The 17,828-nt window shown below is 41.6% G+C and overlaps 1 protein-coding gene across 1 annotated transcript in view; it reads left to right on the forward strand.

Annotated features, from left to right (window-relative positions):
• ADAMTS2 (ADAM metallopeptidase with thrombospondin type 1 motif 2) overlaps window positions 1–17,828 on the forward strand; it is a 177,181-nt gene that overhangs the window by 121,713 nt on the left and 37,640 nt on the right. Inside the window, exons 5-7 of the mRNA XM_035338437.1 lie at window positions 5,614–5,697; window positions 16,183–16,339; window positions 17,220–17,325. Coding sequence (XP_035194328.1) covers window positions 5,614–5,697; window positions 16,183–16,339; window positions 17,220–17,325 — 347 coding nt within the window. The remainder of the gene's footprint in view (window positions 1–5,613; window positions 5,698–16,182; window positions 16,340–17,219; window positions 17,326–17,828) is intronic.

Here is a 17,828-nt window from a genome sequence, read left to right on the forward strand (position 1 = left end):
CAAATAACAAATGCAAGTCCAGATCTATTCATCTGAGGGACTTCAGTTGTCAAAAGCTGAATTACAGCTTGTTTGAAAATTTAACATGTATGAGAGCTAACTCTGCTTTTAGGCTGTTCATTATGAACCAGTAGCTGTGACTTGTGAGGAGGAAAGTTTCTGATGAGACCTCAGAAGATTATTTTTGTTCGTTATCTTGATTGCCTCGCTACAGTAGAAGTTGCACGTGTGACTGGGCATTAGCGAGGTCCTGTAGGAAATTTTCTCTCCGAACCCATACAGGTTTTATCTATTTCCACCTCGAGTTTATTCCCAGTGCCAATTAGGTGAGCATTTCTCATGATGAACAGGAATGTGCCTTGCTCTCCTGGTGTACCTAGCACACACCATCACACAGGTTTCAGTACCACCCTTTTGGCAGAGGGTAATTACTGTTAAAAGATGGATTTCCCTTTACTCCAAATACTAACATGAACTTTAGCCATAAAGGTTGCAGTCAGGAACTTCTGCGATGTGACAGTGTGGTTTGTATGATGGAGTATGGATAATTAGGATCAGCTTTTGAATTTTGGACGCTTTCCTTAACCAAACCACTTAAAGAGTTCACCACATTTTTTGCATTGACACCGTGTCTTGTGTTAAAATGAGTTAATCTGCTTAATTATTTTATGATACTTCAGTAGTTTTTATTAAAGTGACCTTGGGAAGGTAATTCAAACAGATACTAAGTTTTTGGGTGCAAATGTAATTTACAGTGTTTGGAGAAACTTCCCAGAGCAGTGGTTTATGGGCAAAAAACGAGGAGTTCCAAGAGCCCGAGGGAGGAACTGAGAAAAATAAATTAGTCGTGAAGTCGGAAAACAAAGTCTATGACCTTTCTAAAACCCGTGTAACAGTCAAAGATGAGATAGAGACCTGTAACACGATGCTACCAAGTGTCTTGCCAACACATCTGCTCAGGGGAATGTTTTTCATTTTGATCAGAAGCAGCTAGCTTGGACTTGGTAACATCTACTGACTGTCACCCCTGTGAAGGTAAATCAGCCCTCGGACAAGGATTCACATACAGAATGCCAGATTCTTATCTCTGTTTCATAATGCACATTGCCAAGCACTGCTAAAACTGCCCGTTGCCTGTGGTTTTGAGCAGAACAGTAGTTTTCCAAATCTGAGATCACAGTTTGACCTTTAAGTTTCATGTGTGTTGTGTGCTTTCATTATTCTTTTTTCCTTGTGATGCTCAACTAAGATTTGCAGAAGAAAAAAAAAAAAAAAAAAAAAGAGTTCCTCTCTGAGGAAATGAGGAAATGCCTTGTGGGGACTAAAAAGGGAGACTGGGAGCCCTGGATTTGCCTGATGACTTTCTATGTGACCGTAGTTTATCCACCGGAGCAATTGATGTAATATTATTCCTGTGGGATTAAGGCGAAGCTTTGGGAATGTTAGAAATGTGAGTTTGGGATCTTCAAAAGCGTAAAGGAGGTGATGAAAATAGAAGAGGATAGCGGTGTTTGAAGTGGGAACGCAGAAAAATAAAGTGAGAGGGGAACGCTTTTGGGAGGGGTCAGATTACAAAATTTTGTGCTCAGTATCCACCATGACATTTCTGGTTCCCGGTCCGTAATTCAAAACAGCCATTCCTTACAGAAATAGACAATCCCTGGATGCCCACCAGGCACCGAGGCTTTGCAGCAGATAATTAAGATCCGATGAATGAACTGCAGCTCGGGCTGGGCTTGAACAATGGCCTGCCAGGAGCGCTGCCATCCCACGGGGCAGGCACTGATGCTCTCCGGCTCCTCTGCTATCGCTACTGCACTTGGTCCCCGTGCCGCCTGAGGGCGAGTAGCCACAGGTGATGTCCTCAGCAGTGGTTGTGCAAGGATGTTTGGGTGGCCAGAGGGCCGTCTAACCGGGCTGGATGGATCAGCAATTTGCGGTGGCTGAAAAGCCAGGTGCTTAAAAGTGCAGCTTGTGTCGTGCTCTCCCCAAATGGTCAGATACGGCCTCTGATGGTCTCTGTAGCTGAGTCAGACCCATTTGAGGCTGAGGGTCTGTAACTATCAGTACATATCCTCAGTTACAGCTGCTGGCGACCCTGCTGGCATACTGCTAGAGCTGGAGGCTCTTTATTGCTATTTGCATTACAATAATTTTCAAAATTCACTGTCAGGATCAGGCCCCGTTTCGCTGAACAATAAAAGCGTTGCAGTGCTTCTTTAACAAAGCATCATGCATCTCACGAATTCTTATCTTCACTTTAGTTGTTTGGGGTTATTTTGATGTATTCTGCTTGCTTACTCTGTTGGCTTCAAACTTGCTTAGGGCAGAAGAATGATAAAATAAACAGAGAGGGACACAAGAAGAAAAAATAAATCAAGTCCCTGTTTTCTTAAGTAGCACCAATCTGTGCCAGCCTGGTTTCTAAACAGAAATAGAAATTCATGATTTGCTTTGACTGAAATATCCCACAAAAATAAACCACGATACTTAGTTGCCCCAAAATAGTTTGTGAACTACAATAGTTCTACGAAAAGTCTCTATGGTATTTCATCGTGCTTTGAATTCCTTGAGATTTACCCAGCCTTCTTCATCACCCTGTATAAATGCTGAATCACTGTGGAGATCTAACAAGATTTAATGCGAAATCTTCACAGCCTTCGGTTCAGGAGCTGGCATTTTGAGATAGTCTCTGTGCACTCACTTTTTCCTATGCAGCAAAACAACTTCAGCCTGTGGTCCTTGCCAATGTAAGAGCAGGAGATCGATTCTGATTCTTCTTTTGTTGATAGAAATCAGGATGTGCTGCAGAAGTGCATGGTATGGAGTGCTGCAGAAGTACTGTGTAATCAGTTTCACACCTGAGTGTGTTTATTATACAGACATCTGAACACACAGGCCTGTAGTTTGCATATCCTTTCTTGGAAACAAACACTTCAGCATCTAAAGCAGCAGTTGTGTTGGATAAGAGCCTGGACATTTCAGATTCCACGGGGTGGTCGGTCATTTTGGGCCCCATGTAGCAGGCTTTGTTAGCTAAACTCTGCTTTCCTGTTAAATTGACAGGTGGAAGTGCAGGGAGCCTGAGCTAGGGTTGGTGGACGCCCTTCCAGCGCGTGCGCTTTTCATGAATGTTTCCGAGCACAACATTGGGTCACTCGGATCTCATTCCTTTAATAACTTCCTGAAACAAATAGGTGCAATTTAGGTCATGCTGAAAAAAAAAAAAAGCAAAGCATCTGTTTCAGCATATTATCTATGTGCAGTGAGACGCTGCTGGGAAAGCCACAGTTCAGCTTAGAGAAAGGAGCAGAGGGTTCAATTCAGCCACTGTGTGAAGAGAGCTTGGATTCATCCTTTCTAATGAAACCAAGACCCAGAGTTTTGAATTGACCCACTGTCTCGCAGAAAACCCAGGATCCCAAGAGAACCAAGCAGCTTTTTACAGTGCTTGTGCTTTTCTGCTCATTCACAGTTTGTTTGTTAGATGCCATTTGCATGAACAGTCAAACAGTGTTTCGATTCTGTTCTGTCAACGTTTTCATGCCAAGTTTCCTTCTGGCACGCAACAGCGATACGGTTGTTCTGTTACTCAACTATTGTTAAAAGAGGCTTAGGTTAAATTCGGGAAGTTAATGAGAGGATGGTGTGCAGCAACTTGGATTCTGCATTATGAACTAATTAAATACTTATTTACATGCTGCGCTTACTGTCTTCTATAGAGGAGTTTTTGTGCAGGACTCATTTCACGTATAGATAATTTACAGCATATTTAAGCCTCGTAGCACTGATGCGTGTGCTCTGTTCCCAGTATACAAAGAGCGAGGTAAATTAATATCCCTCCCTCCCTGGACAACAGGCAAGGGTCTTTTTCTCTTACCTCTTCAATCTGTATTCAGTAACGGTCCTCAAAAAATCTTTTAGATACAGAAACATAAAGTTAGTCCTGTAAAATCTTATTTACACATGCAAATACACGACCTAATTTCCAGAGCTATTGTTTACAAAGCAGATCAGCTGCTGCGCACTGCAATGAAAACAGCAGCCCTGGAGCCACTGATAACCCTGGGCTCTTCTTCCACCCATCTTCCAGCCAAGGATCTGCTCATCCACCCGTAAGGAGCCCGGGTGCTCAGACATCCCGCAGCCATTCCCCGGGTGCCCGGGCAGATGTCCTGCAGGGCCTGAGTCTGCTCCAGGAGCCGCCAGCCAGCCGTGCTGCCTCGTGACCAGCGGTGCGGGATGCTCAGGACTTGAAAACCCGGACTCCTACCAAGCATAAGATGAGGCTATTGTATCCAAAAGTACCAGTAAAAGGAATTAAAAATCACTTTAAAATGTCAGTGAGGATTGCCGAGTGAAACCTACACTGATGTGCTTAGTTCTAATTGTTTTTGCAGAGATAAAAGATGGGCCGTTAGAGCTCAGGCTGATTGAAGAACCAGGGCGTTATTTATTACTGTTTCTAATGAAAAGTATTCTGAATGTTGCTTATTAGCTTGTAGTAAGGAATCTGTTTTGTAGGAATAAATGAAATTTGTGTCCAGCCAGTAAAGTGGTCCAGTTTGGTGCAATCATTACCAAGGGAAAGATGTTTGTGGAAAGACACTTGCCCTGCAGGGAATTTCATCTGCCTCTTTGAATTTGTGAAGCTAAACTCCTGCCATTTGGCTGAGCACCTTGGTGCAAATGAGCAGTCTGGTCTCATGCATCCATTCATCACGGAATATCTAAATCAGCCTCTTTAGCAGTTAATATTTGCCGAGCTTGCTTGTAGCGGTATTTCCTAAGTCATCTTTATACATCCACATTTCATTCTGCACTGTAAATATTTACCGTTCTCTTTTCAGTGTTTGTAGGCTGATTTGCTTGTGTGCACGTTCAGTTATGTAGCTCTAGCATAAAACAGAAGACAGTTTTTTTATTTGCTGGCATTTTTTAGCGTTTGTTCTGCTTGCAAAGTTTAACACTGATTAGTTGTGACATCCAACAAAGCCAGCCCATGTGGCCGACCATGCTTTTGGGGGGAGGTAGATCCCCTTGTCAGAATGGAATTTGATGAGTCCCAGATGGAAAAGTTATGGGGGGCAGCTGAGCCGATCCAGCAAATCGCTCTCGGGAGAGAGGCAGCCCCAGGGCCTGGCCCTCTGCTAATTCACCCCTTTCCCATGCTTGGTGTCACCCAGCAGAGAGCTCTTCTAGATTTCTGTGCCCTGGGCTCAGGTGCACGCAGGTAGGACAAGGCAGGGAGAAGGAAGGAGCTGGGACTCTTCCTTCGGCACCAGTAGCCGGTAGATCACGGGGACAGAGTTAGACCAGGCTATGTAGATGTGGAAATCTGCTTAGGTTGGCACTTAAATAGCTGTTAGCGTGAAGTCTCTGATAATGTTGTGCTGATTTTAAATGATTTCCTGAATTATGACCTGTTCAGAAGCTGCAATGGAGTCTAGAAAAAAAATATCGCTCTCACATCAGTGGAATTTTGCCCTTTTTGTATGTGATCACAAGTGATCTTTGTCTCAATGACAGCACATAAAAGGTGCTGCTTTATCATTGCTTTCAGAGCTACTTGCTGCCAGCACCATGGTTGAAGCTCTGACCTCTCTCTTTCAGGTTAACGAAATTTACCACGACGAATCCCTGGGTGCTCACATTAACGTTGTCCTGGTGAGGATAATCCTACTGAGCTACGGCAAGGTAAGTAAGGGTTACGTTAGATGGAGGAGATCAAGATCTCTGAACTTCATTCTTTTATGAGTGGTATAGTTACTGCTGACATGTATCAGATTTGTATTTTAGCTCATACATTGCTTTTGCAGTCTATGAATATAAAGAACATTTATGTTTATACCTATTTGTCTATCATTTGAACTTCACACTGAGAAAATGATTATGATTTCTTCTGGGTTTTCCCTGGGTCATTTAAAGTTGCCACTTGGCTCTGCAAGTCTGTCTTTTCGGACTTGTTTGGAATCCCTGAAACATAGGGAGCATTCTGGTTCCTAAGAAAAATGCAAAGTTTTGTGGTAGAACAGTACATAACTAACAGCCAACACATGCAAGATGAGTTCTGCAGGATGCTGAGGGCTACTGCCTCATTCCAAGAACTCATTTCAACTTGTGCTTAGCATTAGTGGGACTACACATGCTTAAAGTTAAGTGCAAGCTCAATGGGATCGGGGCCAGAAGGCAAGAACTTTGCAGATCAAATCTCTAATAAAGAGCTCCAAGTGTTCTCTTGTGTCTTCTAAGGGAGGAGATACTCCATGGGCAAAATTTGCATAAAGAATAAAGAAATGCTACATGGTTTTCCAAAATATTAAACTGCTCTGTTCGTGTGATCTATTTTTGCTAAATCAACATCAAATTCCACAGAAACTGGACCATGGAGTTTCAAGTATGTTGATAAATGTTTTATTTAAGGACAGGCAGTTCTAGTGCTCTTTAGTAGAGCAGCATGTCCAGCTGTTCAAAGGACAGCATTATAATCTAATGTCCCTTTCTGTGACTGGGGTTGCTGGTATTTGTTACATGCTCGTGCAATAAACTTGAGGTCTGGAAGACTCCTTGTATGTTCATGCAAGTTGCTGAAATGCTGTTTGGAAAAAGCCAACTCAGTGTCAGTGGTGAGGCTCCTCTGACAGTCACCAGTTTGTCGTGCTCAACGCCAGCGAAATTTTTTTCTCCCTGGTGTGAATGCAGGAGCTCCAAGTTCCAGCCTGGACTGGGCACCTGCTGTTGGGATAAGTTGTTCTGTCTGAGCTTCCTCATCTGAGAACTAAACATAACAATCCAGCTCTGTTCTTCCTGCAGAGCTACAATGATGTAGCTAAGTCTTTTGGCTAACCTCAATCAGCTGCATTTCCAAACCTAAAAGGTAAAAGAGGTCACATTTTCTGTTTTGTGATCAAAAGTTGATGGTCTGTCTAGTTACATTAAATTATGAAATAAATTAAATAGTCCTGTGATTGCTGTAATGACAGCAATTTGAGGGATTGCAGATTGACTAATAATTCTCAAAAATATCTCATGTTGCAATAGTGGAAGGACTACATGGGCTAGTCACTCCTTTCCTGTCCTTATTTCATGAATATTTCATAATTGCTGTGCGTGTCCATCTTTAGCTCAACAGATCTGCACTGGTAGTAGTGTGAACTCAGACACCTTCTGCCACTTTTTCTGATGGAAGACAAGAGGTACAATAGGCCTCATTTCACCTTGAGAAACTTTATTGTCTTGTGCAGAGTAAAGCATTGTCAACTGGTAATTCGAAAGTTGTCAATCTCACATTAATCTCCTTCAGAAAGGAGAGCAGGGTGGAGCACAGACAACTTCTTGGAGGGTCTTTGGCCACATTGCTAAATAGCAGTTACAGGTTGCTCTGTCTAATCTGCTTGTGAATGGTTTACTTATGGATTCTAGATCCATAATCCACAGCAGACGATGTTTTAGTTCCAGAGTTACCCTGCTGGCTTCAGCAGGACACAGTATCAAGTATTCTAGTGTCACAAGCTAGCACTGAATAACCACGAAGAGAATTTCTCTTGCATTTCCGTATCTGATTCGTATTTACTCTAAAGGCAATTTATGGCTTTCTGAAAAAAGTAAAATGAATGTAATAGATATCATTTCAGAGCTCCTTTGCCTGATGGGCCTGCATGTCCAAGCTGTATAAGAATAAAGGTTTTTTATGTTCATATTTCAAAGTTCCTCATTAGAGGACTAGTAACCAAGAGCAGAATACAAAGACGTTCCTCTTTGGAGGGCTGAGATTATTTAGCAGAGGGAAAAGATGTATAGGTCTTATCTCCTGAATCTTTTCTGAAGAATGAGAATAAAGCCTTCAATATTTTATTGTCCTGCTAAAACACACCAGCACTATCATTTTTCAGGTTCGTATATTCTATGTACATCGTAAAAGGAACGGTGAATGTACAAGTTAAGGCAATGCATGCATAAAGCAGCCTCTTCGGCTTCACAATATGGAAATATTATCCCAGTCCTGTTAGAGTTAGCATTTATTCTCAAAGCTTGTCGCTGATATCTTCAGATTCACTTGCTTTATTGTAGGCAATTTATATCTATTATCAAGGGTGCCATTTAAATAATCATAATAATTACATTATGGTTCTGTAACTGATGAAGTATGTACCCTCACCATCAGGTTTCTGACAGCACTCTGAGCTATTGCCAATTCTCAACCCCTAAGCAGCCTTTTACTATATTGTGTGTGCTTTTTTTTTTTTTTTTTAAGAGGATTATATTATTTTATACAATGTCATCTTTTGGTAAGAATAATATGGACAATACTTGAGTTGCATAGCAACCAGCTTTTCAGTGATTCTTGCTTGAAGGTACTCCATTCCTTGAAATATACTTTTTAATATCTTCAACCAAACAGCCGTACATTCAAAAAATTCACTAATTTCATTAATCGTATTAATTGCCTTGATAAATTGAAAAAAATGGATGTTCCCTGGTGGTGATGTTGACGTTACTCCATGGGCAGGTTACCAAAGTAATGCTTGGTGCAAGTTACCACCTCTGGGCTTAGGCTGAGGCTGTGGCAGGTGGAGACCATTAGCACAGAGCAGCGTGCAAAAGCTTTGGGGCAGGCTTCACATCCTTTCCCATCCTTTGCAGGATGCAAAGCCTGCCCCATATCTGAAGCATATTTGGGAGTTACTGTGCATTTTTCTGTGTTTTCTTTACATTGGCTTCCAAAGTCAGAGGCTTTTTGATGTCAAGCAATGCTGCAAATAAGTAAAATGTGGTGCATTTTTCTTCATATGGGAAGAGCTTGCTTGTTTCTGCCTTCTTGACTTCAGTAGTTCCAAATTTTGGAAAATGCAGAATCATTTGAGAAGACTATTATTCAATGATTAAGCAAATTATTCCATTTAGATGTATTTTTGGTTTAAGAGCTCTGTAATCCAGCAAACTCTAGAACACTCAGGGAAATAGCCAAAGCAACCACTATCACCAAGTGCAGAGGAGGTGGCAAGAGATGAGCTGAAAATGGATTTAAAAACCCTGACTGGATATCATAAAATTTGTTTGGAAACATTTAAACCCTAAGCACTGCATAAAATCCTCTCATCACCTCTCTGAGGTGGATGAATAAAGATTATTATTCCCATTTTACAGCTAAAAAAACAAAGACGCTAAGTGTTATTTTCCAAGGCCACACGGAAGGCCACTGGCAGGCTGGGGATAAGACCTCATAAATTCCTGGCTCCAGCCCCACACTCTGTCCATTGACAATGGTGACTCTGTGTGCAGATGAACTGCCTTTACACAGCAGCAGAGAAAAGCACATGTTAGCTGTGATGGGTGTAATTAGGACAGTTATTAGTGAAAAAAAAAAAGTCATGAAGACTTTCACAGGAACTGCATGGATTTCACTAAATGAGCCACCTGAGGATTTATGAGAGCTATTTCTAGGGAAATGTGAACGTGGCCTTGCCGGACACCTCTGAGTGCTCCTCTGGAGCAATATGCTCCAGGCACTCATGTTCAGGCACGGGGTGGGATAGGCTGTGGGATGCCACGTCTGCTCCATGCTCAGCTGGGATTGAAACCAGTTAGATACAGACCAGTGCTGGCCCCAGAATAAATGGGTTGTCCCCTGGCCGTGTATCAACTTGGTCAAACTGAAAGAGGAACTGGACCACCAGGGCAGAGAAACTTTCAAAAAGGTCAGGGGAGAGAAGAAAAGAAAAGAAAAAAAAAAAAAAAAAAAAGGTTTTAAAATGGCGATTTGGGAAATAGGTAATAGGAGATGGTTGTCTGCAGTCTCACGGGGCAGGACTGTTCAGCTGAGACGGGTTTGAGTTATTCACACAGCTCCTGCTGCCTTCATTTGAGACAAGGGTTTACCTTCGATCTTTTCACAAAGTGGTGTTCTCCATCTCTGCCATCTGACCTTTTCATGTCTAAACTTGATGCAAGTGGGTAAGATGTTCTTGGCTCAGCCAGTCTGGAAAGCAGCAGGTCGGTCTGAGCCAGGTTTTTCTCTCTGTTTCCCAGAAGGTGGCACAGGTGACACAGCTGAGATGGAAGGACAAACCAGGTCTCTCCCTTAAATCAGGTGTCTGACCTCCCCATTTTTCAGTTGACCAAGGCTGAAGGGAAAGGCTCAGTGCTCCCCTCATCTCTGCTTCTCTGGGAAGAGGTGAGGGCTCAGTCTGAGAGCACTTGTGCCTGGCAAGGCAAGGGGGTTGCTAGCTGGTGTCACAAAATAGCTGAGCCTAAAAGCAACCTCAGTGCTTAGTTAGTCCAACCTCAGTGCTTAGTTAGTCCAACCCCACTGCTCAAAGCAGGGTCACCCAGATTAGGTGGCTCATGACGTTATCCAGTTGGGTTTTGAATATCTCCAAAAACAGACTCCACAACCTCTGCCAATGTTTGTCCACTCTTACAGTAAATGATTTTTTTTTTTTCTTGCATTTATATGGAATTTGTTGTATTTCAATTTGTGCCTGTTTCCTCTTGTCTTTTTTTCTGGATACAACCAAGATGAGCCTGGCTCAGTCTTCTTTATTCCCCTCCCATCAGATGTTTATACACATTGATGAGATTGCCCTGAGCCTTGTCTTTTCTATCCTGTCCTTGTGTTAGAAGCTCGCTAATGGGAAATGTTGAGTATCGTAGTTTTCCATGGACATCAGTAGGTGCAGAAGATCCTTAGAAAGAGCTTGCAAAACGGATGCCCATTTCCTGGTTGAAAATGGTAACTCATTTGTGTGTGTTTTCTTGATTATGAGCACTAACTGATTTTGCACAGGCTTAGCTGGAAGGCCAGAACTTACATGTTATTTACCATTTTGGCTGCTGTTCATATTTTTGCGCTGTAATTGTACGGCTAGATTAATATGGGGATAAAGATGAGAGAAGATATTGCCCTTCTTATTTTTATCTGTTTGAACTGATGAATTGCCTTACTTAGATACTATACTCACCACTTAAAATTTCCCAGTGTGTTTCATTGGGACCTTGAAGAATGTAGAGCTGGCTGATAGCATAAACAGTACTTTGTATTCCTGATCTGCTAACATTTATACAGAATTGGAGACTGAAAAATGTTTACAAACTGCTGCCATAAGAAAGCTTTACAGATCCTTTGAATGCAAAATGACAGTTTGCTGAATGAGCTATATTCGTTAGTATGGTTACCATGGACACTAGATAATTCTTTTTCTTTATTTTTTGCTTGTCTTGTTCAGTGTTAGAGAAGAATATAGAAGATCTAATCCAATATACAATGAACAACAGAAGTGCCGTGTTTCACAGAGATGTTACATGTTCAAGTAGGGAAAGTCATATGTTAAATTGTCTCCCAAGAATGCTCCAACTTCTGCTACCATAGTTTGGAGTTTAGCAAGTTCAGCATATTTCTGCTCCTTCTGGAGCTACTGAAGAGCAGCAGAGCCTTCTCTGTTGGCACTCTTGGAGCACCACCTAATGGATGAGTTAGGGAAGGTGCTCTTCCAGCAAGCTCCTGACCTACCTAAAGTCTTTCTGTTCATATTATTGAGTACCTGCTCATCACCACCATTGCAAAGTTGTACCCAGTTAGGCCAAGTGGCAAATAAATAAAACACTTGGTTAATGAAAGCTGCCACTGTATGCGTGATACCAGCATATCTTTTACTTGTACCAGCAAATTGAACATTATTGAAAAGTTTGGGTAGAATATAGACTCAATCTGCAGTTTTCTCCAATGAAAATCTTATATTTGAAATTCTTAAAGAAAAATTATTTCATGTATTTCTTAGTTTCCAAACTATTTCCAAAAGTATTTGAAGGACCTTCCAGTACAGATTCATAAATGATGTGGTTTTTAGTCTGTAACAGAGAACTGAACATCATGCTGATAACTCCCTGAAAAGCAAGACAGGTATCAAAGAAGGCTCAAAGGCATCTGAATCTGTGCAGCAATGACCTCAGAATCATTTCTTATTGCCCTGCTTTGCCTCTTCATACTTATGGTGGTTGCAACTCAGTCCTCTTCTATTTTTGTTTATTTTTTTCTGCTGCTCCCCTCTAATAAGGAAGGGGAGTAGAAGAGATATGAAGGCAGAATCAGAAAAGAAGGAAAATGGATGACATGAGTAGATGTTGGGATTCTGAGAGCAAGGATCTCAGCTGGATCTCTAGGGCACACTGTCCTCGGAGGCCTCTGGGGTGTCTCCCCGTGTGGGGGCCGTTCTCCCAGCCGAGGCCTTTGCACTTCTCGGCAAACATTTCCATCTGTTTCCATCAGCAGCTCTCTGAAATGCCCGCAGATTTTTTGCTTTTCTTGCTGTGAGAAGGAAAATTTCTCTTTCCACTGGCAGTTTTCCTGCCGATCAGCTGAGTAATGCTCTCCACAGGCCTGCTGTCCTGTTTGGAAAGCGGGCCTTCCCAGCCAGCTGCAGGACTTGCGTGTTCCTGGCAGCGGGGGCCCATTGCTGGCCAATACTACCACCTACACCTCTTCTCCACAGCCAGCCTGCTAGCCCCCAGCCTTTCACTGTTCACAGTGTGACAGAGAGGGATTTTTGCTTTACTTTAACTCCTCATTACTGCACACAGTTCATCTCTTTTCCTCTTTATCCCTGCACTGTGTCCATTTCATAAGGGACTGAGGTTTTCTGAGTCTGATGAAAGCACCCCATGGACTTCCAAGAGAAAATGTTATCAAGCATTACCTGATATCTCTGTAAGAGTAAATTCTTGGATAACATCTTTCCAAAACGTATTATATCTGCCCTGTCTAGTAACAAGCTGTGCCTGGTCCCGTGATTTCCTAAGAACCTTTCTTGTAGGACAGCAGCATTTATCTTTAAAGGCAGAGCAGCTGAAGAAGTGAATAAAAATTCAGTATGAAGACACATCTGGCTCAGGAAATCTCTGATCCAAAGACCACTGGAGCATTGGAGGTTATGTGAGGAAAATACCACAGCATACATAGGTCCCATAAGTAATGACCTTAGGCATCATGGTGCCTGCTGTCAGGAGAAGACACTGGCTTACATGGATTTTTGGCTGAGCTGGTGCAGTTACGTAGCACAGTGGGGATGAATCAGATCCCAGATTGGTGGTTCCCTAGCCATGCAATATTCACTGCTCTGGGATCACACCAATTCCAAATGAAACATGACTCAGGACAGGGCTGGGAGATTCAACGGCAAATGGTGACACTCTGCCTAGCCACTGCCATCAGTTTCTAGTATTGGATAAAGGGATAATGAACCCTTGTTTTAGTTGAGACTTCTGGAGCATGGGAAGATCCCAGCAATGTGCCAAGGTCACTATTAATACTGCTGGAGTAATTCAGATTTGGAAGTCCTTGACAAATTGCAGAGCATGGGAAATGAGGTGAAAATTTGCTAGGAACCGAGCAGGTTTCTCTTTTCAGGCTGCCACATTACAGTGAAGAAAGACGGATGGTATTAATGCTCAGTGGGCTCATATACTTTTTGTACAGCAGGTAGGAAGTGAGGAAGTCTTCCTCACTGTTGTAGGGCCTCAGCTTGCTTTTCATATTGGTAGCACATGGGCACCTAAATTAATTCATTTCCTAATGGATGCCTCATTTCCTAGCTTACAGTGAACAAGGCCCAATTTTATATGTGCAACATTTCTGATTTAAAAAGTGTGTCATTGCCAAAGAAGTTGGGCATCAACTGAAACATGTTTTAAAGAATTGCATATTCTGTTTCCCCTCTTATGCCAGAGAGTCTCTTTTTTTTCCACTTTCCCCAGTGTGTTGGTTGGAAAAGAAAATCTCAGTGCTCCACATTAGCCAGTTGGTTCTCCTTTTGTTCACTTGAAGACAAACTCTAAAATTGCAATTATGATAAATAGGCATTGAGATGCTCTTGGCCTGAACCAGTGGTTTTGCTCTCCAGAGTGGACTTAAGGATACAAAGAAAACAGTTGTCGACTCATTCCAAATGCCAATACCGTGCCCAGCCTGTGGGAGCTGCTGCGTGTGCTGCAGCAGACTGGTCTCTGGCAGGCTCAGCCTTCATCAGAAGAGTGTTGGAAGCTGCTGTGTTAGTTCATGCTAGTCTTCTGCGTTTGTACGGGGGTCTGTCAGCAAAGGTTGCTGCTTAGAGGCTAGGGAGGAGATGACTCATGACCAAGGAAAACTTTGAACTGGTGGTTATTTGGAAATTATTGCCTTTTTCATATTCCATGCTTGTTTGCTATCATGCAGCGATTTCTTTGTAAATATTGAGATAACCTTAAACAAAGCACATGTTGATAATTTGTATTTTTTGTTTGCATTCTGATCAGTCTTATAAAATGGAATTACTTTCATTTAGTAGAAGGTGTAGAAGGAGGTCATTATGAGACAAAGATTTACCAATCACAAAGTAAATGATTTTTGTGTTACGCACATGACTTAAAAATTTTCAAATGTTCTTTGCTTCTTGAATCTCATGCTAAGATTTCTCACCAGGCTTCTTGGTGGGACTGATTTCTCTTCGAAAGCTTTGGAGAAAAGAGATTGAGGTGGAGATGATGTAGATAGCTACTTTTTTTTTTTTTTTTTTTTTTTTAGCCAATGATGGATGTTAGTAAAGACCTACACAGTGGTCACACATTGTTTAGCTGAATAGAATTTCTGCTTGAAGAGCCAGGATTTTACTTTGTGTTAGTCACTCAAAGTTTGTTCCTGTCTGTTCTTATAAATATATGAAGATGCAAAAAAGGCACCACAACTGTCCCACTGTTTTAGCATGGTTATTAGTTCTATTTCTAAGGGAATTATGGCTGGAAGCAGCATGATCCAGCATGGGATTATATTACCACTTTTTCATTCCAAAGTGGTATCAGAATCCAAACTGTGCCTCTATTTCGTTTATTAATTTGTTTTTCTGAACATTTGCAGAATTGTAATATCCCATTTTTGCCAAAATCAGACCTCAGCTTGGCAGGCTTTTCTTTTATCAGTTCCAGTTGTTCTTCCACAACCCTTTGAGGATTTTCTTTTTCATGTAGTCAATACTCCGTGTACTCCATCATGCACTCAATTAGAGGAGATGTCAAATACATCTGTATTTAAACACGAACTATATTACTTCTCTCTTATTTTTGGCCCAGGCTAGGTTTTCCTCTAAATTAAGTATCTGGGAATTATAAATGCTTACAGTACAGTATAGCATCTAAATTGTAGTGGTTTGTGTTATGATCACAGTGTTGTCATGGTGATACAATTTTTGTAAATGAAAAGCCAGGGTTCACATATGTAGTTCTTAAAAATCCTGGAAGACTTGGGGTGGGTCAATTAGTCATACATTTTATAGCATCCTGCACACAATAAGCTTTTTTAAGTCTTAACAATGCACAATATTAAGTAGAGTTAGCTGGGAATTCTTAAGAAAGTACTATTGAACAAAAAGAAGCAAATATACTAGTTGAATTTTAAAATACCTCTCTATTTCATTCAAGAGAATTGCCCTTTGCACCCACCTAATGCATGTTAGCTCATTCAAGTCGGCTTAGTCATGCCAGCACACTGATACAACACACAGCTCGTACATAGAAGAAAGGTGTACCAGATGGGGAAGATGAGCTACGTCCTGAATGATCTTAAAATATAGAATGAGTTAAAGAAAACTCATGTTAAAAAGCAGTCTTTGGGCAAGTCCATTTCTCAAAGTAAATGATTCGAGTACTGTTGAAAAAACAGCCCTGACAGCCCAGTTGCATGGCAAAAGTGGCCAATAGCCAGGGCTGGGTGTTTTGATAGGCATTGCCCTCCCCGGGCTGGGGTAGTCTCTGCTGGCCAAGTGCTGGTGCACTTCCCGCAGGGTATGTGCTTGCTTGGAAACATATACCCAGACTGGAGGTAAGGGCGCAAGCTGGTGCCAAGATGGCATAGAAATAATAATGCACAGTGCAAAATACAATACTTATTTTGTCATTAAAATACCTTTTTTTCCCTTTTCTTATGTCTTAAAGCTTATGGATATGTCACAGAAATCATATTTAATCTACCCGTGAACTTTAGCTATTTTCATACTCTCTTGATCCAGTAAAATTTGTTTGTGAAGCATAATTGTTTCTTTATTAAGAACAGAGATTTAATGGAAATGGAATATTTGGTCAAGTGCTGGAACAAGTTGGAAAAAAATCACCCAAGCTTAATAAATAACTGTTGCTGTCTTTTCTCCTGGGCTTGTCCAGTCCATGAGCCTGATAGAGATTGGGAACCCTTCTCAAAGCCTGGAGAATGTGTGTCGCTGGGCCTACTTGCAGCAGAAACCAGACACCGGGCATGCAGAATATCACGACCATGCTATCTTTCTCACAAGGCAGGATTTTGGTCCATCTGGCATGCAAGGTAAGATCTGCATCAGGTTTTGTGTTGTAAATGGCAAGACTTCTGAACAGCATTTGTTTTTATCACTTTGCAAAGCTAATGGTGCAAAGTTTGATTGTGTACCTTTTGCTTAGTTTTGGTCAATGCTTTCCCCAACTGCTCTACATATGCTCATTTTCAGTTGTAACTGTTTCACTTATTCTGTCCTTTCTAACTGATGAGATTATTTATTGGATCATTTCTTTACTCTCAGTGAAGCCAACCAAATGGGATCCCTATGTCAATATCTGAAAATGCCCAAAGATTAAAGAATAGATTTTGTGTTTAAAAAGTTGTTGCAGCCACAGACTGCCAAGAAATACTGTTACCAAGAGGCCTGGAACAGCAGGGCCCGGTATTGCCCACTTTATCCTTTCTTTCTGCCTCTTCTGGGATCAGGTTTGTTCACTGGAGGGGATAAATCTCAGTGCTTTCCCATTCCTTTTGGGTTGGCCAGGTCTGCTGTCAGCACAAGGCTGGGGCTTTGCCCATGCATTCCCCAAGGGCTGGAACTGCACCGAGCTCCTGAGCTGTAACACAGCAGTATGTGGTATCCTTATCCTCTGCTGCCTTGTGTACTTGGAGAAGGCAATTGCAGAATGGTCCTAGATGTGATAACAATCTTCTCAGTGAGCCAGGAATATAGTTTTAATTTGTTCAGCAGGCTGGGTTCATCTGTTTCATAGATGGGGGATGACAATATTAGTTGTCTGTGAGCAGAGGTCTCTTGTTACCTTTGAAAAGACCACCTCAACTATATTTGTGTCACAAGGGGGAAGACAGAGATTTTTCCTACAGCTTCTCACTACATGTTGCCTTTCAATACTTGTTCATTTTCTGGAACATGCGATATATCTCACAGGCTATGCTCCAGTCACTGGAATGTGTCATCCTGTTCGAAGTTGCACTCTCAACCATGAAGATGGTTTTTCATCTGCGTTTGTGGTGGCTCATGAAACTGGACATGTGTGAGTAGAACTTTGAAAATCCTATGTCATACCTTATAATGCTTTTGGCATTGACAGCTATCTATGACATTAGGAAGGCACAGTTTATATTAAGAATTAATATTCAGGGTTAGCATTGGCTTCAGATTTCAGGTCTCTCAAGACTTATGATCTTTAGTAAGTTTTATATTTTGGTATTTTCAAATGGAAAAAAGAACTAATACCCAAATACCTCCCAGAGCTGCTGTGAAACCAGACTGAATGATGTATTATGGTCTCCTGGTGGAAATGTAAAGTATCTGTTATGATGAAATATGATTTTTTTGAGTTAGTGGAATACATGATTCTCAGAAACAATCCATATTAAATAAGCACGAGATGTGTTGCTGTTGGTAAATGATACACTACTGTATAGAAACGAGTTGCTAAGCACTGAGGTTGCAACTATTCTGTATGTTTCATATTTTAAAAATGCAATAATATTTTTTTATTGATGTGATTGGAACCAATGACCAGGCAGCAGT

Source organism: Oxyura jamaicensis, chromosome 13 (assembly GCF_011077185.1).
Source record: "Oxyura jamaicensis isolate SHBP4307 breed ruddy duck chromosome 13, BPBGC_Ojam_1.0, whole genome shotgun sequence".
NCBI classification, from domain to species: domain Eukaryota; kingdom Metazoa; phylum Chordata; class Aves; order Anseriformes; family Anatidae; genus Oxyura; species Oxyura jamaicensis.